General features: G+C 36.9%; 1 protein-coding gene across 6 annotated transcripts in view; it reads left to right on the top strand.

Moving 5' to 3' along the window:
- Positions 1-22,270, top strand: part of PLCB4 (phospholipase C beta 4) — a 202,798-nt gene that overhangs the window by 173,560 nt on the left and 6,968 nt on the right. For all 6 annotated transcript variants that reach the window (XM_032184308.1, XM_032184312.1, XM_032184306.1 and 3 more), the window contains 5 exons: positions 5,587-5,702; positions 9,789-9,864; positions 15,708-15,883; positions 20,217-20,318; positions 21,941-21,998. In XM_032184308.1, coding sequence (XP_032040199.1) covers positions 5,587-5,702; positions 9,789-9,864; positions 15,708-15,883; positions 20,217-20,318; positions 21,941-21,998 — 528 coding nt within the window. The remainder of the gene's footprint in view (positions 1-5,586; positions 5,703-9,788; positions 9,865-15,707; positions 15,884-20,216; positions 20,319-21,940; positions 21,999-22,270) is intronic.

Consider the following 22,270-nt stretch of genomic DNA (forward strand, 5'->3'; position numbering starts at 1 on the left):
AGGCTTGCACTTGCTTCCTCTAATCTGGGGGAACAATTGCCAGCCACAATCTGAAGATGCTGTGCACTCAGAAGAACTTTCAGCATTAGCTCAAGGACAGCTATTTTTGGTCTGAGCCAGCCTGTGTCCTGCTGCTTTCAAGTACAAGCTGAGTGAGTACAAGTCTGTCCTAACAAGGAAGTGCCTGTCTAGAGCATGTCTTGCTAAAGAACGTGGAAAGGGCAACTTCTTGAATTTGAAGAAGAGAATCTGAGCAGAAATGTATTACTATAGCAGCTCAGAGATGATCTTGGGAAAGTGCTTTGTGTACTCATCAGTGTTCTTAATGCATTTTGTAAGCTGTGAGGGAGCAGGAGAGCTATGCAGTCAGTTAGCCATGATCAGTTAGAGAAAGCCTTTGCATTAAGCACATTGAACTTAGAAGTTCCAGGAGTAGGCTGGCTCTCACTTAACCACAGACACTCCTGAGGTCTGGAGGAATAAGTAAACACAAAAAAACATGTTCATGTTGTTTAAGGGAAAAAAAAAAAAAAAAAAAAAAAAAAAGCCCAACCCCCTTCTCTGTCTAAAATTGTCCTTCTGGAAAATTCATTATGGAAAATTCATGCATGAATGTGTGGAAGAGAGGGGTGGGAGAGGAAGGGGCTATGATTGAAGCAGTGAAGCAATGTTGGAGCTAAACTGATAACCCTGGGCAGAGGTAGCTAAGGAAATGGCAGAAGTAAGGGTCCTCGTCACTGATAGCATCCACTCGGTATAGAGAAGTATTAACAGCTCTGCTGAAATGGTGGCAGGCAGAGGTTTGTTGCTCTGTAGGAAAACACACATAGTATTGTCAGTCTCTGGTTTGTGAATGTGTAGGACAGCTACAGGCACCGCGTTTCCAGATTAATTACCAGAATTACTTTTGTACCCCCTACAGTACAGCATTGATGTCAAGGGTACAGGAAGGATGTAAAACTCTCCAGCACAGCAGGCCCAGTGGAAAAATTGTGTTTTTTTTTGGGGGGGCAGGTGGGTTATGAACCCAGGGGCTTCTCTGCAGCTTAGTCGATTAGGCATTTACAGGGCTTTTGAAAAGTGGCCCTGTCTGCCAGGTCTGTATGGCGTAATTCTGTGGTTATTTCAACTTCTCAGTATGATGAATATTGAAGGCACAATAATACAAGTGGTCACCTCATCTTCAGGAGATCTTGAAGAAAGGAGGTTTAAATAGTTCCTTTCAAAAGGTATTAATCCATTTATCCCTCTCCTGCACATCACAGGTCTGGCCAGTTTTGCACTCTGCATTCCTTAGAAATGCCTCCTCAGATTTTGAGTATGAATGGTCACTGACTTAAATAATTATAAATATTCTCTTAAAAATTAGTTAATAACAAAACCATAAAATGTGGTCACCATATGTGGGGTGTGTGTTTGTGTACAGGGTACAACAGTTGCAAGGAGCTATGCCATGTAGGAAAAACAGATTAATAGTAATATGTAGAGGAATGAGAGAATTTTATTATGCTGCCAGAGTGAAAATGGCTGAAACATTGAACTGTTGAAAATAAAGATAGGATCAAAGAAGTACAAAGCCAAAGAGTATTGTATTCTGAAAAGCCTGGCACCAGTAAATTTTTATATAAGATGCCTGGACAGGAATTACAATCTTTACTGTTACTTTTTTCACTTTCATATGGGAAAAATAAGACATCTGGTCATGTCTGTCCATATTCAAGAGGCATTTGGAAAATGCTCTTAATAATATGCTTTAACTTTTGTTTAGCCTTGTAGTGGTCAGGCAGATGGACTTGATGATCTTTGTTGGTCCCTTCCAACTCCTCTTCTCTGATCTTGTCTGTTCTCCTGATAGAGGTCATAAGGTTGCAAGAAGACCACTGTTCTTAGTATCATCATTACAACACAGACATTCTGTGACAGATAAAGTTAAATTTGCCCGTTCCCTGATGTCAGATTTAGTGGCTTGCCAAAGAATGCAGAATTTTGGATTTCATGAAGTGTATGAATAGTGAAGAGTGGAGATTTCACTCAGGACAGAGTGATGTAAAGGGAACATATTCAAAGCTCTGTAAAGGCAGAATGTTTTCAGAGAAATACATAAGAATTGTAAGGGAATAATACAGCAAGGGAGATTGAGTAGAGATTAAAGGCAGAAAAAACTGTAGTGAGCACTGGAGAGTGACAATTACACAGAATCACAGAATTGTCTGGGTTGGAAGAGACCTCAAGATCATTGAGTCCAACCTCTGACCTAACACTAGCAAGTCCTCCACTAAACCATATCACAAGGTTTCACAACAAGTCCTGTGCTTCTATTAAGTTCACTCTCCCCTATACAAGTCTCTCTGTTCTTACCCAGGCTACAAACTAAGCAAAGGATTGGGTTCAAAAACTGATTCAACAGCTCTGTTGCAGAACTCAGATGCTTTTTCTGAACCAGAGAAGCTATACAGGCACACTGACTCTGAAACTGAAATTGCCTCTTATACTACAATCCTTGTTTTGTTTGACACTTGAAAAATAGTGGCAAGTTTGTGTAACGATTACCATTTTAAAAATCCATATTAAGAATAACCTCGTCTTGAATCCTAGGTTTAGTAATCTGTGCTTTTGGTGTTGTTAAAATAATATGTCCAGCCACTTCTGCATATTGTAGAAATGTTTAAAAACTCTGGACAGCTTTTGAAACACAGCGGTTTCTGCCTACAGTCCTTTAAGTAACTTTAGTCTCTTTCTAGCACAGAAGAGACAGTACAAATGATATGGGGCTCTAGATGAATAAAGTTTTGTAAAAGGAATTGTGAATTTGGAAATAATAGGTTTTTTGTCATTTTATCATTTCGGTATTCTTTAATGAGAGTCTTCCGTACTTCCGTACTTCAGTTTTCAGTTGTATAAAGGAGTTTTAATGTTACATCAGGGAGATACCATGTAGGAATAACAGTTTGTATCATAAGAACTTACTTTTTCTTCTCTTCAAGAGGTGGAATTTTGAGTTTCTTTACATTCCTTTTAATGGAACTATATGTGATTCTTTTCTTTTTTTTCCATAGTCTTGCTCTGATTTGCATCTTTTTGTATCAGTTAGTTGACCACCCAGAGCCCCATCTGAACCATGGCTTCAATTTTCAGTATAATCATTAAGTGCTATTTTTAAATATATCTGTGTAAAATACATGAATTCAAAATGCAAATTCAAAAAAGAAAATCATGAGAGATCTAGCTGAGAAGAGCTTTATCTGCAAACACATTCTGAATCAATCAAGGTTTTTTCTGCCTGAAACTTTGCATCTGAAAACAAAGTATACTGAGAAAGTGTTTTAAGATATTACTCATATTTCCTAGAATCTTGACAGTTTTGGATGCAACAGCTAGCAGTAATTAATTTTCCTTTGAGCACAGACAGAAGAACAAACTCACATCAGATAAACCATTTTAAATACTGTTCCAGGGTTTGAAGGTCATGAAGTTCAAGAGACTTCTGGTATGGTGCTGACTTCCAGTACTCTGTGCCTTCCATGCAGTGGCTCACAGTAGGCCATCTTCCTCTTCCAGCTTTGTTTATATTTGTGCTCAAATTCGCGCTTATTGAATTGGGTGGGCAGGAGGAAGGAAATGGGAGCAAGGATATGGTCTGCAATATGTCTGTTTCGTATATAAGATAGAGTTGTCTTGGAGCAGTGGCATCTTTTGCAGAGGCGAGTCTCTGCAAAAGGTTACACTGGGTTTGTGACAGAGATAAGGCTTAAATCATGGTTGTCCTTAGGTAAAAGCAGATATTCTAGTTTTAAGTGATGTGCAGATTATGCAGAAGTGCCGCATGAGCATGCAGATGTCTCATACTTTTCAATATTTGCATAGCAGGAATTGTATTGTTCTTTAAGACTTGGGGAGAGTGTAGAGTTGGACAATTAGATACTCTCCTCAACTTCACCTGTGGCATTGTTGTGCTGTCAAGCTTATGCCATTCTTTTTACTGCCCATATTTTGTTCTCCATGGTTAGTCAGTGTAGATACTCCCTGGTGAGGCTGGCATGCTTTAATGTTGATGGAGTCTATTTGTTTCCTTTTAAATCCGTAGAACAGAAAATTCAATTCTCCACTCTTAAGTATAAAATTCAGGAGTTGTATATGTTCCCTGGGGGAGTGCTTAGCAGATGTTGGAGTGCTTGCGAGTGCTTGCATACATCCCAGTGCCATGTTTTTTAAAGCATCGCAACATTTGTATTAGCATTTTAGTAAAAGTGAATGCAAAAGTCTTTAATTAGTATTTTTAAAGGAAGAAACAGTGATAAGGCAAACACAGGTGTATAGAAAATAACAACAAAGAGCAGTAGAATAGCAAGGGTAGCATAACTTCAAAACGAGCTATAAAAAGCAAAATAGAGATAAAGTCCTGGTAAGAGGCCATATTAATTAATGCAAGACTTTTTTTCATGAGTAGATAAAATGTGGAGCGATTGAATATTAATAAAATAATGTAAATTAACAAAAATTTTTCATATTATAATGTAATTTCAATATTTAGTACTCTCAGCTGTAGTTAAATATTTGCCTCACGAACAGCTGTTCTGATAAAGGAGAATATGAAGTCAAGTTTAATAATGAAGTCTACGTGTAAGTGCTAAGAGTGTTGTTTCCAGTACAGTCTTGTAATGGGAAGGAACTGTCTGTGCGCTAGACCCAATTGGGAGAGTTAGTGATCCATCTTTTCATTATGAAAGGTTTTTCCTCTCTTTCCATGGATAAACATCCTCTGCCACTTCACCAGTGTAAATAACATAACTGTAGTAGTGACAGCAGGTTGTCACTAGTGTGAAATATTTTACAAGTAGCTCTGTGAAGTCCACTTTGTCAACATGTGCTGTGTTGTTTGGAGGGGGAAAAAAAAAAGAGAAAAAAAAGACAATGGTTATTTGCAGCAGTCTGCAATGTGTAGTTGAATGCCATATTTCACTGATTACTATCGCTTGCAAAGGAAGATGCCCTACAAAAAGATGGAATTTCTTAATGATAAGATTGCTGTTGCATTAGGGGTCATAGGACAGATCTTCAGAATTTTCTTTTGTTAATTATTTGATTTTTAGCTATCATTTCTGGGCTTGCAGCTTTTTGATTTGCAGTGGCCTAGGAGCTAGTGCTGTATTCAGTATGAAATATGTAGAGGAAGGGGATTGGGATGAATTTTGTTCTCCTCAGTATTCAGAAAATTTAAAGTGTATGATCTGAGCTTATAAATCTGATTTTTTATTTTTATTTTTTTAACTTAGCACTTAAATGGGCATTTGTTCAAAAAGATGAAGTTAAGTGTATAGTACCAGTTGGTATTTTTTGCCATAATTATTTTGTTTCAATGTAACCATATACCATATTTTTAAGGTCTAGTACAGATTTTCACTTTTCAAACAAAGGAGAAAAGCTGTAGCATTTACGGTGGAATATCTGGAACCTTTAATAGCAGATGGCTAACCCAGATTAAATTCCATTGTCAAAGTTATCTGTTCATCCATTGATTTTTACACTGTAAGAAAGTTAAACATTAAAAATCCAGCAACCTAATTGTAAGGTCCTACTGTTTTCCAGGAGCACAGCGCTATGCAGAAGTTGCACTGCACACAAATTGACAAAGTAGTGGCACAATATGATAAAGAAAAGGTATCATACGAGAAAATGTTAGAGAAGGCAATCAAGAAGAAAGGGTAAGATACCATTTTAAATTTTTTTTTGTAGACTAAAATAGATTTTTATGCTTTGTGTTCTGGAATAAAACATTCATAAAATTGTCATTCACATTAATTAATTGCAGCTTGAACCAGCATTTTATATCAAACTGAGTTTGAGTTGCTTGAAGGCTCTAACCATGGGCCATAAATGTTGTACTCACTTTACCATTCTCTAGTTTTGTACTGCCAGTAGGTGAAGCATGAAAGCAAAGGCATTGCCTCAAATATTTATTTCTTTGGCCTGATCTGGTCTCACTGCATTCTCCAGGGAATGTCAGTGTTGTGTTCAGTGAGAGCTGATCGAGGTCCTCAATCTTGCTAATGATCAGAAGGAAATGATTGATCTTGAGAAAAAAATCTAGCTTCTAAATCCTGAACAGTTTAAAATAATAGAGTTTTGCCATGCAAAAGTCCATTTTTAAGTCCATTGGGACTTAAAGCAGCAATTATTATTAATTATTTAGTCCTATAGCAATTATTTAGTCCTATATAAAATTGTGCTAATAGTTAGCCTTAATTGCATATTGTTGTCATCTGTAAACAGCAACTGGCAACCAGCTCACTAACTGAATACTGAACATGAATGCATCTTTAGCATTGGATTCTCCCACAATTACTTTTTGTTTTATGATTTGGAATGACAGAGTTGTTGTATTTTATTTATTTATTTATTTATTTGTTTTTATATTTGGGGGTCCATATAACAAACTTAAAACAGAAATAGAATTAAGTAAGGAAGATAAGGAGAATTTTCTTCACTAAATTATGACAAGTGAACATAAACTCTATAAAAAGGTTGTGGATTTTTTTCCAGGAAAGGGGAATTGTAAGCACCCAAATACTTCTAAGCTAAGTAGTTTCTTCCAGAAAATGACCAATTCACCAAACAGAGAGATTAACTACAGGACAAATTAATTTAATTTGGCTTTGATTCAATTTCCATTGAATATAACACATCAGAAGGTTATTGATATAGCTGGATTTATAAATGAAACCAGAGCATTTACTACAGTGTCACTGAACTAGGCCCTGGACATTGTACCATCATCAAGGGGAGAAAAGCTTCCCAGTGCTGTGCTAAGAATATTCCTGTTGTTCAGTAATCCTGTTGGCTTGAGAAGAGGCCAGTGCCTCTTCCTGACATAATAAAATAGCAAATGAGGCTATGTCACAAAATTAAAGGTGGTAATGGTTGTCTCCGGGCAGTGAATAGTGGAAAGCCATGTGTAACAATGCTTTCGAGAATAATACCAAATTGGGACAAGTATAAAAGTAGCTGATAATTTGATTCCCAGATTGACATCGTTTGCTTGGTTACTTGCAGAGTCTTCCCTTAATTTTTTTTAACAGTTCCCTTGTGGATGCCAAAGCCCTCATGATAAATTTAAATTATCAGCGAAGTTATTTGTTCGTTGTTGGGTTTTGACTTTATTTTTTTTTTTTAGAGTTGTAAATAACTACTTCAGAAGCAGATCCAATACACAGCCAGATAATATTTTTCACCATGACTCCATACTTTCTGGGGACTTCAGGGCTGTCAGTCATCTGATGGGTCTTTCTTGTTATGCAAATAACTACTGGTATCTAATTATCAACCAAATCAAAATCCTGTGCCAGCACAGGCTTTCTGTGAAAGCACTTAGTTGAGCATCGAAGTGTTGTAAGGGCTTGCTTCAGGGTCTCTGTGTATGCAGCCCTCAAACCCCATTCAGCCAGGTATTTAGATACACGGTCTCTTCACCCCAGCTGGGTAGTGTCTTTCAGGGTGTGCTTTTAAAGTGGATGCACTGACTGACACTTGAACACTCTTTTGAACTGAAACAAACAAACAAACAAACAAAAAAAAAAAAAAAAAAAAAAGAAAGAAAGAAAGCCTTTTTGATAGGTATATAGAATAGTTTCTCTTCTGATTTGTTGTGCAGTGTTTTGTGGTCCATTTCTGCCACATGGTGTGACAAAATGTCAACTGCATAATGTTCAGCAAAGTAAAAATTTTAATCACATGCTAATTCACCAACAGATGGACAGGATTTTGCTCCCTGTGCTAATTCTGTTGTACATTTGAAATGCTCACAAATCTTTGGGGAGGCCAATGGAGATATATATGCTTGTGTTCCCACAGTGAAATGGAGTTTGAGGGACACACAGAGATCCCTCTGATTTATCAAGGCTATCCAAGTGTATATGTGTGCGTGAGTGTGGACAAGTTACATTGTATTGGACCATTTCTGGGTATTTATCACCAGCTGTGACTTGACAGCTTAATCCTGTATGTCACTGCAGTTGTGGACAACTCTAGTTATGCCCAGCCTGGCTTGAAGGTTTCCCTCAGATGTGAATAAAGCTACATTTCCAGAGAAGGGCTCAACTGGTTGATGACTGGGATTCTGAAAAATCTGGTGATTGGACGAGCTAGGCTAATTTGGGATAAAAATATGTTTAATTCCCCTAAGGAACACTCTTTTTCATAGTGTGTGACAAATCATATATGAATTAGAGCCAGATTCTGATCACAGCTGATACACAAGTGCATAAGCAAAGACTCTTTCTTTGCAGCCGTTTCTTAATCAGGCAGAGGTAACTATGGTAAGAACCTGTCTCTATGTCTTTATTACTTCCGAAGTGTCAAACGAGTATTAAAAATCTTTACAAAAATTTTCCTGCTGCAACCAGAAAATGAATGACTAGTCGTTCTGATGGCCCTTGGGAACTCAAGGCTCATAACACTACTCTTTTCAGTAGGGGCTTTCCTGGTACTGTTTAATGATAAAGTTTTCAGCTAATTTCCATAAGTTTAGCAGTACTTTGATATTAAAACAGGATGTAAACTTGTTCAGAGTTTCATTAATCTCCTTTTCTAGAGCAAACATGGATTAATGTTACAGCAGTCAAGCAATAACCGTTTTTATTAGGGCCAGCTTCAGATTAGAAAATGAATGCACCTCCATCCACTCAGTGGCATTACATCATTTTACATCAGCAGATGATCCATCACAGAACTACTACAGTGATCTCAGAGTAGACTCCTCTAAATTTATTTTATTATTACAAACTGAAAAACTGAGACTAGCAATGTGTGAATTTGTATTCTGTTCTAAAAACCTTTTACTGCACAAAGGGGAACAACTAGATAGGTAAAGATGGAGCTTGTCAGATGGAGCCTGTAAAAATTCATGGACTTTGGTGAGATAGTAATTGGAACTGCTGTTGTAGTTGCAAAGTAATAGTTTGCTGTGCATCCACCCTACCCAGTACACAGCCCAAATAATGATCTTTAGTGAAGGAAATTCTGTGGCTGAGAGGTAGAAGTCATCCATCTCCAGGCATGTGGGGGGCTTCAAGATGGGCCCTCTGCAGCCATTTTACCAGCTTGTTCCTTGGAATCAGTCTTCCTCCTGCTCAAAACAAACTTTGCAACTTGCATTCAACACGCTGTTAACTTAACCTGGTCACAAAGGCCATGCTGTATTCAGCCTATTGCAGGAGCAAGGGCTGTCTTCAAGATTGTTATTCTGCAATTCATATAAGGTAACTAATGCTTGGATTCATCTGTATGGGACCCCTTCTTTGCTACACTTTTAATTCTGTTTTCCCACCACGGAGTACTGAGACTTTCAAATTCAGTATGTCCAAATTGCCCCATGAGACAGTTATTCAACTGACTTCTTTTTCTCTGGCTTGAACTAAAACAGTAACAAAAATGGCTTTTAAACCAGAGGATAAAATCACGGCAAGGTAATGTGTATGTCTGTAAGTTTTCAGGCAGAAGCTGGATTATCTTAGCAAGGAAAAAGAAACTGAGTACTATAAATGGAGATGTTTGACATATCCTCAGCAACAGAATAATTGCGGGGCCAATCTAGAATTAATTGTGTGGTGTTTGAATTGAATGATCATTAATCCAACAATATTTTGTAAGTTGTGAATAAATTGCCAGAAGAAATAATTTCATTCCAATACGCTGTAGCACTTCAACATTGATTAACATTTTAATTAGTAAGAGCTGACTGAATGGGAAGATGTTTAACTTGTGGCACACATTTTCAATTTTGCTTTTTTTAGAGGAAGTAATTGTGTTGAATTGAAGAAAGAAACTGAAATTAAAATTCAGGCACTAACATCAGATCACAAATCTAAGGTAAGCAAACAGCCAATTTTAACACATGCATCATCTGAAATAGAGATTTTGAGACCCACATGGTAGTTAATTTTCTTGGAAGCATATGAATGATTTTTGGCAATAATAATATGTCAAAAAGAATAGGAGTAATTGAGTGTCTAAAAGTGTTTCTTCAAAAAATATTTAAAAAGCAACATCAATTTCCTGCCATTTAACAATTATTGAAGAAAGCACCATATGCATGCCTCATGAGGCAAAACTGGTCATTTGAGTCCATTTGTGTCAGTTTTAGCTAAACAAAGAAGCAAAAAATAAACTATATGAAATCTGGGTATTCAATACATTCCCAGAATACGTACAGAAAAGTTTCTTTCTCATTTTCCATCTTTGTCACCATGGACAACACTTGCTAGTCTGTCTCCTAAAGAAGCAGAAGACCAGGTTGCTCTTGAGCCAAGTGCCACCTTCTTTCTTTTTTTTTTTTTTTTTTTTTTTTTTTTTTCCTCCAGGGATTAGTTATATTGTTTTCTCCAAGGTGCTGGAGAATAGAAGTACTCAGAGGCCCAACCTCAGTTCATTTGAAAAAGCTGTTTTCAAGCTGTGATTCATCATTCGTGTTGAGTTGTACAAACCTACTTCCTCTGTAACGCTATACTATCACTATGCTCACTGACTGCACATTTTCTTTGAAAGTTTTACCTACGACTCATTGACATGCTTTCAAGTTTCTAAAAGATATTCAAACTAGAAGGTGGCAGGTATACTAGAAGACACACCCATGTACAAAATGGTCTGGGGAAAGAAGTGTGCAGGAGACTAAACACAGTAAGTAAGCAGGAGTGTTAATGTAAAAGCTGAAACACATGAAATGAATCAGACGAGCATAGAAAATACAAACAAAAGCAGCCACATCTTTGAAACTACAGAATTAAGGTTATTTTCATCTTTTCTTCTCCTAATTTTATTCTTTGGTATTATTTCATGTGGAGAAGATCCTGGTCTTCTAAATGAGGATTGTTCCTTGTTGTTGCCTCTTCAGCCAAAGATTTAGGACCACCTGGAAAAAAAACCTGGCGTGTCTTTCTCGTCTTCCTATCTCCTTCTGCTATGAAAAGCCCGGAATTGTTTTCTTAATTAAAGCAGATTTGTTGACAACTTTAAAAAGATAATTCATCTATTTCTTAGTGAAAAAACTCTCTGAGGAGCACTAAGTCTCCATCATCCAGACGTGAGCTCCAAAACTCATTTTAAGTTATATTGTGTAGAAAATTCTTTGCTGTGATCTCAGCTTGTATCACTGGCAGTCTGGAGTTAAGATATCTGATTTGTACACGAGGACCATCCAAGTGTTCATTAATCTTCCAGACCTGATAAATGTGACTCATGTTTCCCCTTTCCACAAATATATGCAATGTCTGAGGTCTGTCCCTTTTAAAATCCTGCTTTCAAAAGAGTTTGTTTGAATTATAATCCGTATCTGGAAAAAAGGTTGGTGTTTTCCACTCCCATGTCAGGTTTTAGGATGACGTTTTCCAAAGAGAGTTAAATTTAAGCTCCTTTGAAATGCCAAGCCTCTCTATGTTGGAAAATTTCTGAAGAATTCCTCTGTAAGATATCTACCTCTGTGGTTTGCTCTAGGTCAGTGATTTTCAATATTTTGCTTGCTGTGGTTCCATCAAAATTTTCCACATTATGTACCAATTTTAGTATTCTCACAGATTTCTTTTGTTTCAGTTGCTATGTGTGGACCCTTGAATTATTCCCAAAGGTCGTTCACAGCGTTACAAGCAACAAGTTAAAAAACAGTGCTCAAGACCATAGGGAAATTATCTTTTGTTATAGATGAACGTAGGTGCATGATTAGATGAAATTCTCAGATGCTGAATGCATTACACTGATATACTGGGAGTTTGATTAATTAACAGTTGTTCAGCATTTCTCAGTATTTGGCCCAGTAATATGAAATTGGGTTGTACCATAATTCAGCTTTAATTACAGCTCATGTCCTTCAGTGTAGCTCTGTGTCAAAATGTGCATGCACACTTTTAGCACCAAAGTGCCTTTTCATCTCCAAAAGTCTTCTTCTCATGAGGAAACGTCCAGCCCAATTTGGCATAAAATATTTAAATTAGATCTGAATGTCCCAATGTGTTCTTCACACAGTTACCATAGCAGACACAAATTACTCTTCTGCATTAGAAAAGTAGGTCCCAGCATCACACAGGCAGAGGATGAAAAGAAGGAAAAAGAAAGATTACTTCAAAGATTATTCCTGCTTGAACTTAGTGACTAAACAAACATCTTGCATAAATCCTGCGCAAAAGAAAGTTCCTTATCAACATATTAATTAGTCTCTTAGGCACAGTGTAGGAACAGATGAAAGAACAGGATTACAAACACAGTTTGTAGAGCAGAGAAGAGTGAAGTTAGCTAATTTTTTATTTTATTTTTTATCTTTTTGGTAAGCAACACTACCTTAATAGCAGAAAGTAGGACAAGAACGCAGCACAATTGAAACAGTCATTTTAACTGCAATGTTAATAAATTGAAAGAAAGCAAGGATGTATGTTGAATTTATTACATCTAAGCTTTGAACTGTATCACAGATCTGTGGCAAAATTTGATTTCAGATGATTTAATAGTCTTGAGTTCTAAGGTCATCTGAATCTGAGTCAAATTGAGTATTTCAAACCTTGTAACTATTGTTTGGCAAATCCTTTGTATCCTACTCATCAAGTTATATTTTGCCTTTACTGAAATAAGACTTCTAGCTTGCAGGATATTTAAAAAAAAAAAAAAAAAAAAAAAAGAAATCCTCCTTTTCTTTCCCACTGCAAGAGAAAAACTCATCTTACAAGGTGCCATACCTGCCACTTAGATTGCATGCTGATTTTGAAATTAGTAGCACATCAGTAGCATTTCTGTCCACGAACACAAGCAATTTTCTATTCTTATTTCCTGTATTTTCAAATTAAATACTTAAGAGTACTGCCATGCCTAAGTCTCCTTGGGGTTTTCTTCTTTGCTACCAGTGTACCTGAGATGCAGGATTTCTGCCTTCAAGTTCTTGTAGTGTATATATCAACCATTTTAAAACTGTGATCACGTTAAACATTTGTAATGGGCACTTGATTCTTTCCTTCTCTGTATTTATTTGGGCTTTGTAGAAGCTCTTTGTGCTGAAATCACAGACTATTTGCTTTCACCAAGGTTTCCGCTATTTATGCATTTATTTGTTTCACTGTTTTATTGAGTCACAATTCTTTTTTATGTGAAGTTTGTTTGCTTTACCTGTACAAGGTGAAGACACTAAATAAAAGCAAACTCTTTTATTTCCTTGGACGCATGCCTGTCCTTCTAGGTCAATGTAGAACAGCCTTACTGTGACTAGGAATCAGATCTCATATGTTAATATCCCCTGCACTTTCTGGGAATTTGAAGTAGTCTGAAACCCAGTCCCAAGCGACTGTCTGTATGGAAGAGTCGCACAACAGCAAGTGAGGGAGGAGATTACTTGGACAGCTCTCTCACAGTACCTGCTACAGTTTTATTGACTTTTGAAAGGGGACAGAGGCTAGTCAGGGTATCCTCTGTAGGAAGGTAATTTGAATCACAAATCTTTGTAGCAAACCATGTGTTGGCTCCTGTGCCAAGGTATATGGTACGTGATTTGCTGCTGGCTCTGCCTGCATCATGGGTCTCATAATTACATTATTATTTTCTAAACATTAATACTTTCTAACATTGTGACAATAGAAGTTTTCTGAGTGCATGGTCCATTTTCTGCTGTGGTCTCAATTACACTGAGTTACCGAGGACTTTGGATCTACCTAAATCATTTTTCTCCAAGTCATGGATGAAGCTGAATCCATATGGATACTCTGTGCTGAAAGTAAATAATAAATAAAAAAAGAATGGGTGTTCCCCAAAACTTCATCGGTGGCTAACTTTTAGCTCCACTGAAGTGGACTCCAAGTCTCCCTGGGGGTAAGCCAAATGATCAATATTGAGAGGAAATGCATAACCGAAGTGTCTAGTTGCATGAGGCCCTATAAATATTAGAGGGACATCTCCAGAGAGTGTTTAATCTGTAGGTGTGATGAATCCTGCTGTGAATCTCTCCCATTTTCCTCATCACTGTTACAGGGAGCTTAGACTAAACTTGGTCCTAACGTAAGTGCCATAATAAGTGCTAGAGGTGAGTTGGAGTGCCTGCCCCTTAACCTTTCAGAAATTCCACCTGAAAGATAAGTGCTTTTTCCTTAACAACTTCCAAACATTTCTTTTGACCCAATTTAAAACCAAATCTTTATGTTTTTCTGGCTACAAAGGCAGTACTGCCTTAGGAACTTCTTATTAAAGCTATTACTCCCACTAACAGCTCCACATCCTTCAGTGCTTCTATTGCTTCACAGGTTCTGTTTTAGTAGTATGCTTACCCACATGCACAAAATTAAGTATGACTCTTTTTTCTGGAGGAACATTCACACTTAAATATCCTGTTGAATTAAGCCTGTATTGGTCTTACCAATGTCCTCCCTCAAAGTGCTTTTTTTTTTTTTTTTAATGACAGCTGCAGAAAATTACAGGTAGCTCACCTGCAGCTGCTTCTGCTTCACATCTTATCTGTTTTGATATGAAACATCTATTTAACTGTAGTTAAATGCAGGTCTGTTTTTCATGTAGTGGTAGTCACACAGATCTACTAGAAAATTACTTGCTCTTTTTTTTTTTATTGTTATATATCCAGCTTTATTGCATGTGTCCTTTCTGTAGGGTGGCCTTCAGAGAGGTCTTTCCAGGGCAGAATGGGGACTGGGTCTTTTCAAGCCCCCTCTTCTTTCACCATCGCCAGTGTGTGTAGGAAGGTCAGCTCTGCATTATGCAGAGCTTCTGTGGGCCCACACCTGAAATGCTGGCATCAATCACTCACTTTTTGAGCAAGATGGTGGCAATTTTTGATTCGAAGAGTAATGTTTAGCTTTCATAGAAGATGACCCAAATGTGATTAGTTACCATAGCAGCACTTGAAATTAGTACCTGAAAATAGGTTTATTTTTTGTGAAGCACATTTTGTATACCATTTATGGAAAAGTGGGATAGCTTGTCAAAATACCTAAAGCTGATTATTAAAGGATAATAAAGTATATCTTTCTATTAGCTTCTTTTCTAAATCATTGAGTGTAATATACTATTATAACAACAACTCTAGTGATTTAGACTTCTTCAAATTGTGTCTTGGGAACTTTCCAAAACTTTAATCTCTTTTTTTCTTATGAGTATTGGGAGATAAGCAAAAGAAGAATGCTTGTCAGATTCCCTGCTGCCTTAATGAATATAAAACAAAGATACGTAACCTATCCTAAGATTCGGGTTGTATTAAATACAGGATGTCTCTGTAAACTATCTGTTTATAGAGCTGTCTCACAAAATCAAAGACTGTATTTAAGCCCTCAGAGAAGTCCCGCTCACTAGGTTTTTCCATTGCTACTTTCAATATTCTTCTTTTTTTTTTTTTTTCTTACAACCAAGAATATGGAAGCATTTTATAATGAACTTGGTGTTAGAGAAGGTTTTAAAATAATGTTAGTACAGTCAAAAGCATAAATGCAGTCAGTTCATTCAGGGCACTTTAGGTGTTAGGGGTGGCTTTATATTCGTCTTTATAACATTGTGTAGTGTCCTCAGTGGCTTCATTACTCTGAAGCAATTTCACTTATGTAACTTCGTTTGCACAGTTTAGCTGCATTCTTTCTAATCTTTTTTTTTTTTATGATTGTCTCTACATCATCTTCAGCAGCAGTAATAGTTGGTCTTATAGCCTGAGAACCACTGGCAAAGTTGCTGTTCCTTCTCTACAGGTAAAAGAGATTGTGGCACAGCACACTAAAGAGTGGTCCGAGATGATCAATACACACAGTGCTGAAGAGCAAGAAATCCGTGATTTACACTTGAACCAACAGTGTGAACTACTGAAGAAACTGCTGATTAATGCTCATGAACAACAAACCCAGCAGCTAAAATTTTCACATGACAGGTGAGCAGCGCAGTGCTACTCGATGAAAAGGGCTTGGCTGGTGTCTGTTTTGTAGAATGCTTTAGTTTCTTGTGCTGATAGCTTCTGTACTGCTGTCAAAGGTCCTGGACTGCATGCATGGTAGAAGTGAATTAAGTTATCAGGCAAGGAATAGAGAGATGCAGGAACGGGCTTCTTGGCAGGTTTAGGTTGCAGGAACTTCATTAAAAGTAGCAGATGCAATGAAGTGGTGGTAGTTCACATCAGCTGTGGATGTGTCTGGACTTTACCCAGAAAAACTGAGAAAGATCAAGTATGAAAATGTTCTTTAAATTGCTAGCACTTGTGGGTACATGTATTTATAACACTGTTGATTGTAAGAAAGATCCACAAAACGTAAGATCATAAGAAGAATGGATAATGAGGTAAGCTATGTTAGACTAACATCTTCATACAATATACAGCCATAATCACTGGGAACACAGAAGATACTGCATGACACTACTGTCACATTCCTTGTATAATTAACTGTCCTGCACATTTGAAGAAATTAAATACAAATAGTGTCCAGACTGTTAAAAATGGAAGTAAAGAGAGGAATCATTTTCCTCTGCTATGATCTATAATGTGAAGCAGCCTTAAAAGCACATGAATGCAATATGTGTGTTCACATATATACATATTCATATGTAATTGTCTACAGCATATTTCACATCAAAACCATAGGGAAAAATGAATAAATAAATCACCTTTAATGAAAGAATTTAAATTATTTTAAAAAAAAAAATCTGAGTGAAAAAAGCAGCTTATCTTTGCATCAGAGAACACACGCTGGGACCTGCAAGCTTTCCATCCAACAGAGAATTGTCCCAGCAAAAGGCTTTTAGTGAGCTCATCTTTATGTTAATCTCTGTGTTAACCCATGTATTCAAGCTGTTGTTCAATACATACCCCATCAAAACTAAAGTCAGAAAATTGTTAAATTATAATACAAATGCTTTGTTCAAAAGACAGTAGCCAGAGGAAGGTGCAGTCCTTAGTATTGTGTCTCTGAATCATACTGGGCTGCATCATCCAGCCCAGAGAAATCGTATCTCTTTGGTTTTGAGAGTCCTGCTTTCTGTCCTGTTTGAAATTCACTCCAGCACTTAGAAGATATTCTACTGATGTATACCCTGCTTGTGGAACAGAATATTTTTGTCCTCATCTTTTTGAAATTAAGTTTTTGTTAGTTTTCCATACGTGCTCTCTTGGGTTTAGAATTTCTTCATCTCTGTGTTGACCCTGTATAATTTATTGTAAATGGTTCATATGTTCTCATTAATGTATTTTTCTCTCTTAATAGAAATCACTTAAGTGTAAGTCTACATATTGTTCTATTTTTAGAGCTTCTAAGAACCAGACCTCAAAATCCACATTCTGATAAATACTAAGAACTTTTTCTTCTCAGGAGTAACAACCTTCGAATCTTTTTTTTTTTTTTTTTTTTCTTTATTCATTGTAATTAGTTTCTGCTTATTCAGGAGCTTGTATGTAATCCCCAAATGTGCAGACCAGGAACTTCCCTGTTTAAAACAAATGTAAGAGTGTGTCTACATCTATGAATATTTCAGAATTTGGAGTGGGAAATTCAAAATGTGAATAATAATGCCCCGAAAGAAATTTTACACCTAATCATTTGTGAACTATTTCAGAGAATGCATTGTATGTGGGAACAGATACGCATTTATATGTATAGGTGCATGTAATAACCAAGAGACAGCTCAGGTAACCACAGGAAAAGAGGGATCTATCTGAGAGCAGTGTGGGAGGTGGACCATACTCTCAGCATGCTGTTCTTGCTGCTTCCCTTCTCTGTGAGCTGAAGTAATGAGTTAGCTATCACAACAGAGGACACAAAGCTGGTAGAAAAGATCAGTAATCTAAAATGATAGTTATCTGCTGCAGGGAAGATTGTTTCCCTTCATGTGCAGTGGGAAAAGCAATTACAGTTTATGCTTTGAGCTCATTTAAAAACAAAGCATAAAACAGCAAATACTACTAAAAATCTGAAGCTTATTGAACTCCAGGGATGTCATCCCCCCTACCTACCATGAATGGGTTAGCTTTACTGACTGGGATGCAGTGAGCTTGCAGCATTTCAGAAATTGAGGACTTGAAGCTCGTATCTGCAAGCATTTTGTAATTGAATAACATGAGAGAGAAAGGAAAGTTGTTTCTTTCTTCTTCTTTTTTTTTTTTTTTGGTAATACAAAAGGAGTTTTCTAGATACTCAAGCAAGACCAGTGACATAACATTAATGCACTTTAAAGTAATCTAAATATATGTATAAATTCCCAGGATAGATTCAAGTGTTTAAACTCACGTATCCTTTCAGAAGACATTTGTACAAATTTCAGAGTTACAATCAGTATAATACAGTAGGAACCCAACAGTTAAATTTTGTAGTCGCATGTGGTGTTTTTTCAGAATCCCTTTTTCCTTTGCCATCCTGGCTTATCTACTTATTGCAGTTAACTTTTACTATAGGTGTCCCCATCACCTCTGAGCAGGAGGGAGTTCTTTAATCATGGCATATGGGCTGAACTTTGGGATTTCATGTGAAGCCCCACATCAGACAGTTAGGCAGTGAACTGATGCTAGAACTTTGGCCCTGTCTTTGGGAAATGCTATTTTAGAAACAGAAGTGGTCCCTACAAGTGCTTGTCGGTGATTTTAAAAGGACGATGAAATTTTTCATGTCTTCTATTAAAAATATCTTCTATTTCCTGCAAGTGGTGAAAACCAAAAACACCCAGGAAGACCATCAGCAGTGCAACTGAGAGCTAAATGATAGCTGCTAGGACAGAGAAACAGTTGTGCATGGATAGGTGTTGGCTCTTCTAGCCATATCCATGGCCAAAGCCTCATTTTAAGTCATCAGTGATGCACAGTAGTCCTCTAATCCTCTTAACTGCTTTCACTCTGAAATTGTATCTGATGCAAATAAATTAAGTCAGTATGAACACCCACACTGAAAATTTTTCATATCCCTGTGCACAGGAATTTAAGAAAATTATTTCAGTACTGCTCTTAAGGTAGTGTTCTTGAAAATTACTTTAAATTGAGTATAGAAAATAAAAGCTTTTATTTGGAGAAGGGACTACTGGAATGAAACGTGCTCTCAAAAGAACATTTTTTAGAGTTCTGTCTCATTTTTACTGCTTCTCAGTCTGTATTCAGAAAATGTTTCTTATGAATTCTTAGGGGACAAAGAGTGCTGCATTTTTTTAAAAAAGTTTTAATGTATGAAAAGTGTAAGTTATGGAACAAGTTTACTCATGCTACTAAATCATAAATGTCTTCTAGAGATTGAAGAGTGCTTCAAAAAATCAGTGTCAACATTTCATTAAATTAAGCACTCTGTTCTGTGCCACTCTTCTCCTGTGCATACTTAAAATTTGGGGTTAGTAAGTACAATAATTAATCAGTGTTCTACTCTAAGATATGTCCAGAAAAAGAGACGGAGGCACTGCCTTGGCTTGCAACAGGTAACTTTTACTTGCTTATGCACTGCTGGGGATTTCACAATTACTGTTGCCAGTTATTCACTATCTAATTTCCATATATAATTCCTGTCTAAATAAGCACTTAAGATCAGGAGCTGCCAGAGCTGGAATACTAAGCAGGCAGAAAGCAAGAGCTAGCCTTCAGGGAAGGCCTTTCTGGAGCTTGGCTGGCTTACCCAGATTGAGCCAAATTCTGTTCACTCACAGTTCAGAAGTCGTTTCTGAAAGTCAGCATCTGTGCTGTTACTCCCAACAATGAATCATAACTCCTGTTAAAGCTACACAGTTTCACAGAAAAGACTGAAGGGTTCTCTGGGCCAGAAGGAGAAAACAAGCACAGGTTTGGCCATGGTCTAAAACACAGGGCTTTTTGCAGTCCCAAAGTAGAAGGCTTAAAAGGAAAGCTGTCAGCTCATACCACCCTAGGAAGTACAACTATTATTCGTACTGCAGCCATATTCAGAGTAATAGATAAGTTGCATTTTCTACATAGGTGACAGTAGCTCATGTTCAGACAACTTTATAATAGGGAGAAAAGACTATTTTCCACCCTTTAAACTTTCAGAGTGTAAAATGCATAAAGCTTCTCTTTCCAATTATATTCCCTAGGACAAATGAAGATTTCTGAATGCTTGCTCAAATTGTATAAAGTCTACCTAAAGGAAGGCAATTTTGTTATAGTCTGGTCTTTCCTCTTCCCTAATGCTTCAAGGACAAAATAAGGCACAATGCAGAGTAATACCAGGAAACCAACTTCATCAGCAATTGCATTTTGTATATTCATGATTTTATTTGATTTTGCTTAGGGAAAGCAAGGAGATGCGTGCCAACCAGGCTAAAATATCTATGGAGAACAGCAAAGCCATAAGCCAAGACAAATCTATCAAAAACAAAGCAGAAAGAGAGAGGTAAGTATCAGAGGTTCCTTTCTGAGAAGGGAAGAACATTATCAAAAGCTGGCGAATGAACTCTCAAATTAATTCTGTTAAAACCATGCTTTTATGTGGGAAAACAATGTCTAATGATTGTGCTGAATACTTTTAAATGACCGTTTTAAGAACGGTATTACTTTTCACTTGTTTAGTCTTTTAATAAATGTGATGCCCTTCTCAGAGAAACGAAAATGTCCTGAACTTTATACTTACTATCTGTGAGTGACTGGTGTAGGTCTAAGAGTTGTAATGACTGTACTTAGGAATGCAGTATACTTTTTTTTTTTTTTTTTTTTTAATGACAGTAGGGTTGTTCTGAAAAAGGAGTCTGAGGTTTGTCTAGGTGGACTTGGAATAACTTAAGAGGCAGCATCACTAAAAACACAGGAGGTGGTGCCAGTGAATGCTTTTCTCCATCTTCTACTAATAACACAGAAGAGAGATGGAACAGAAGACAGGAGTGCTAAAAGCAATGGTAATAAATGGAGAGGGTGATGAAAGATAAGAGCAAAGAAGCTGGAGGTGTACTGCTGAACAGCACATGTATTGCCTCTGGTCCTGAACAGAACCACAGCTCTCTCCCTTATTATGTGCTGATATTAGGAACCTGGCCAGCATCTCAGCTCAGCAAACCAAGGGCTTCTAACACAGCATGTTTGAGGAAGACAGCCGCCATTGACTTGAGAGACTTGCCAGTACCAGCTACCGAGACTTTTTTTGAAGATTGATTTGCATTATATCTATTTTAAATTTCTTCTTTACGTTTCCAAATAAGTAGATAGAAGCAGAATGTACATGATGATGTCTCATAAGCCTTCAAGGTTTCCCCTTCACTTTGGGCTTGCCTTCTGGCTCATTTTTTCCTCTACTTTTTTCACTTGATACTGGGCGGTGTTGGCCAAAAGGCTTGAACCTGATCCTACTGAATTAAGCCTCTTAAGTGTTACAAATTCCTAGCTCATCAGAAAGATGAGTTGTCAGAGGTGTTTGTAACTGCATGCTTAGTTTATATAAGACCTCCAGTAACATCTCGAAAATAAATCTCTTCCAATATTTGAATGCAGTCTGAATGCAGTTCCACTTTTCAGGCTTTGAAGTTAGTCTGATTCAGTTCTTTGAACTACTTCTGGTATATTTCATGACATGAATCTAAGAAGAGAGGCTTATGATTATGTCTCTTATGTTAGTATTGTATATTTATCTTTGTATAAATATTATCTTTAAGAACCTTAAAGCATCGGTAAACCATAACTTTACATATGATGATCAGATGTTTTTTCCATTGTCACTGCTAGAGACGTAGCACTCTGTAATCAATTTATTTTGATAAATGGAGAGTGAAATGAAGAATACACGGATGAATTAAACAGTTTAAGTTCTGTTCACCACTCCTGAGTAAGGGAAAAAGTCAAAACTTCATTGGAAACAATAGTGTAATAACTAGAAGACTGTTCAGCTTGCCATTAGTGCCATATATGACGGATAATCAAAAATTAAAATAAAATTTACAAGTTTGTGGTTCTCTCTGCTGGTACCTTTGAGTTTCTTTTCTTTTTTTTCCTAATAAGTCTTCATGGACAATGTCTGTATTTTTTTAGACGAGTCAGAGAACTGAACAGCAGCAACACAAAGAAGTTCCTCGAAGAGAGAAAAAGGGTAACTATAACTTTGACAAAGTTACTGGGCACTATTTCTGGTTATTCATTTTCATTTCTGTGTTGAGAATACAGCTCTAGTAAAAAAATTAAATATATTAAAAACAAAAAATGAATGTTTGTCCTTGCTTTGTTCCACATGCTTGTAGTATAAAGATCTAACATCTATATAAGAGCAAACTTTAAAACAACAAAGTTAAGGTTGATCTGTCTCTGTTAAACTTTTGCTGTTATATTAATAGCTCTTCTTAAGACTCTGTGATACAAGGGCCC

The sequence above is a fragment of the Aythya fuligula genome, chromosome 3 (genome assembly GCF_009819795.1).
Source record: "Aythya fuligula isolate bAytFul2 chromosome 3, bAytFul2.pri, whole genome shotgun sequence".
Taxonomy (NCBI): Eukaryota; Metazoa; Chordata; class Aves; order Anseriformes; family Anatidae; genus Aythya; species Aythya fuligula.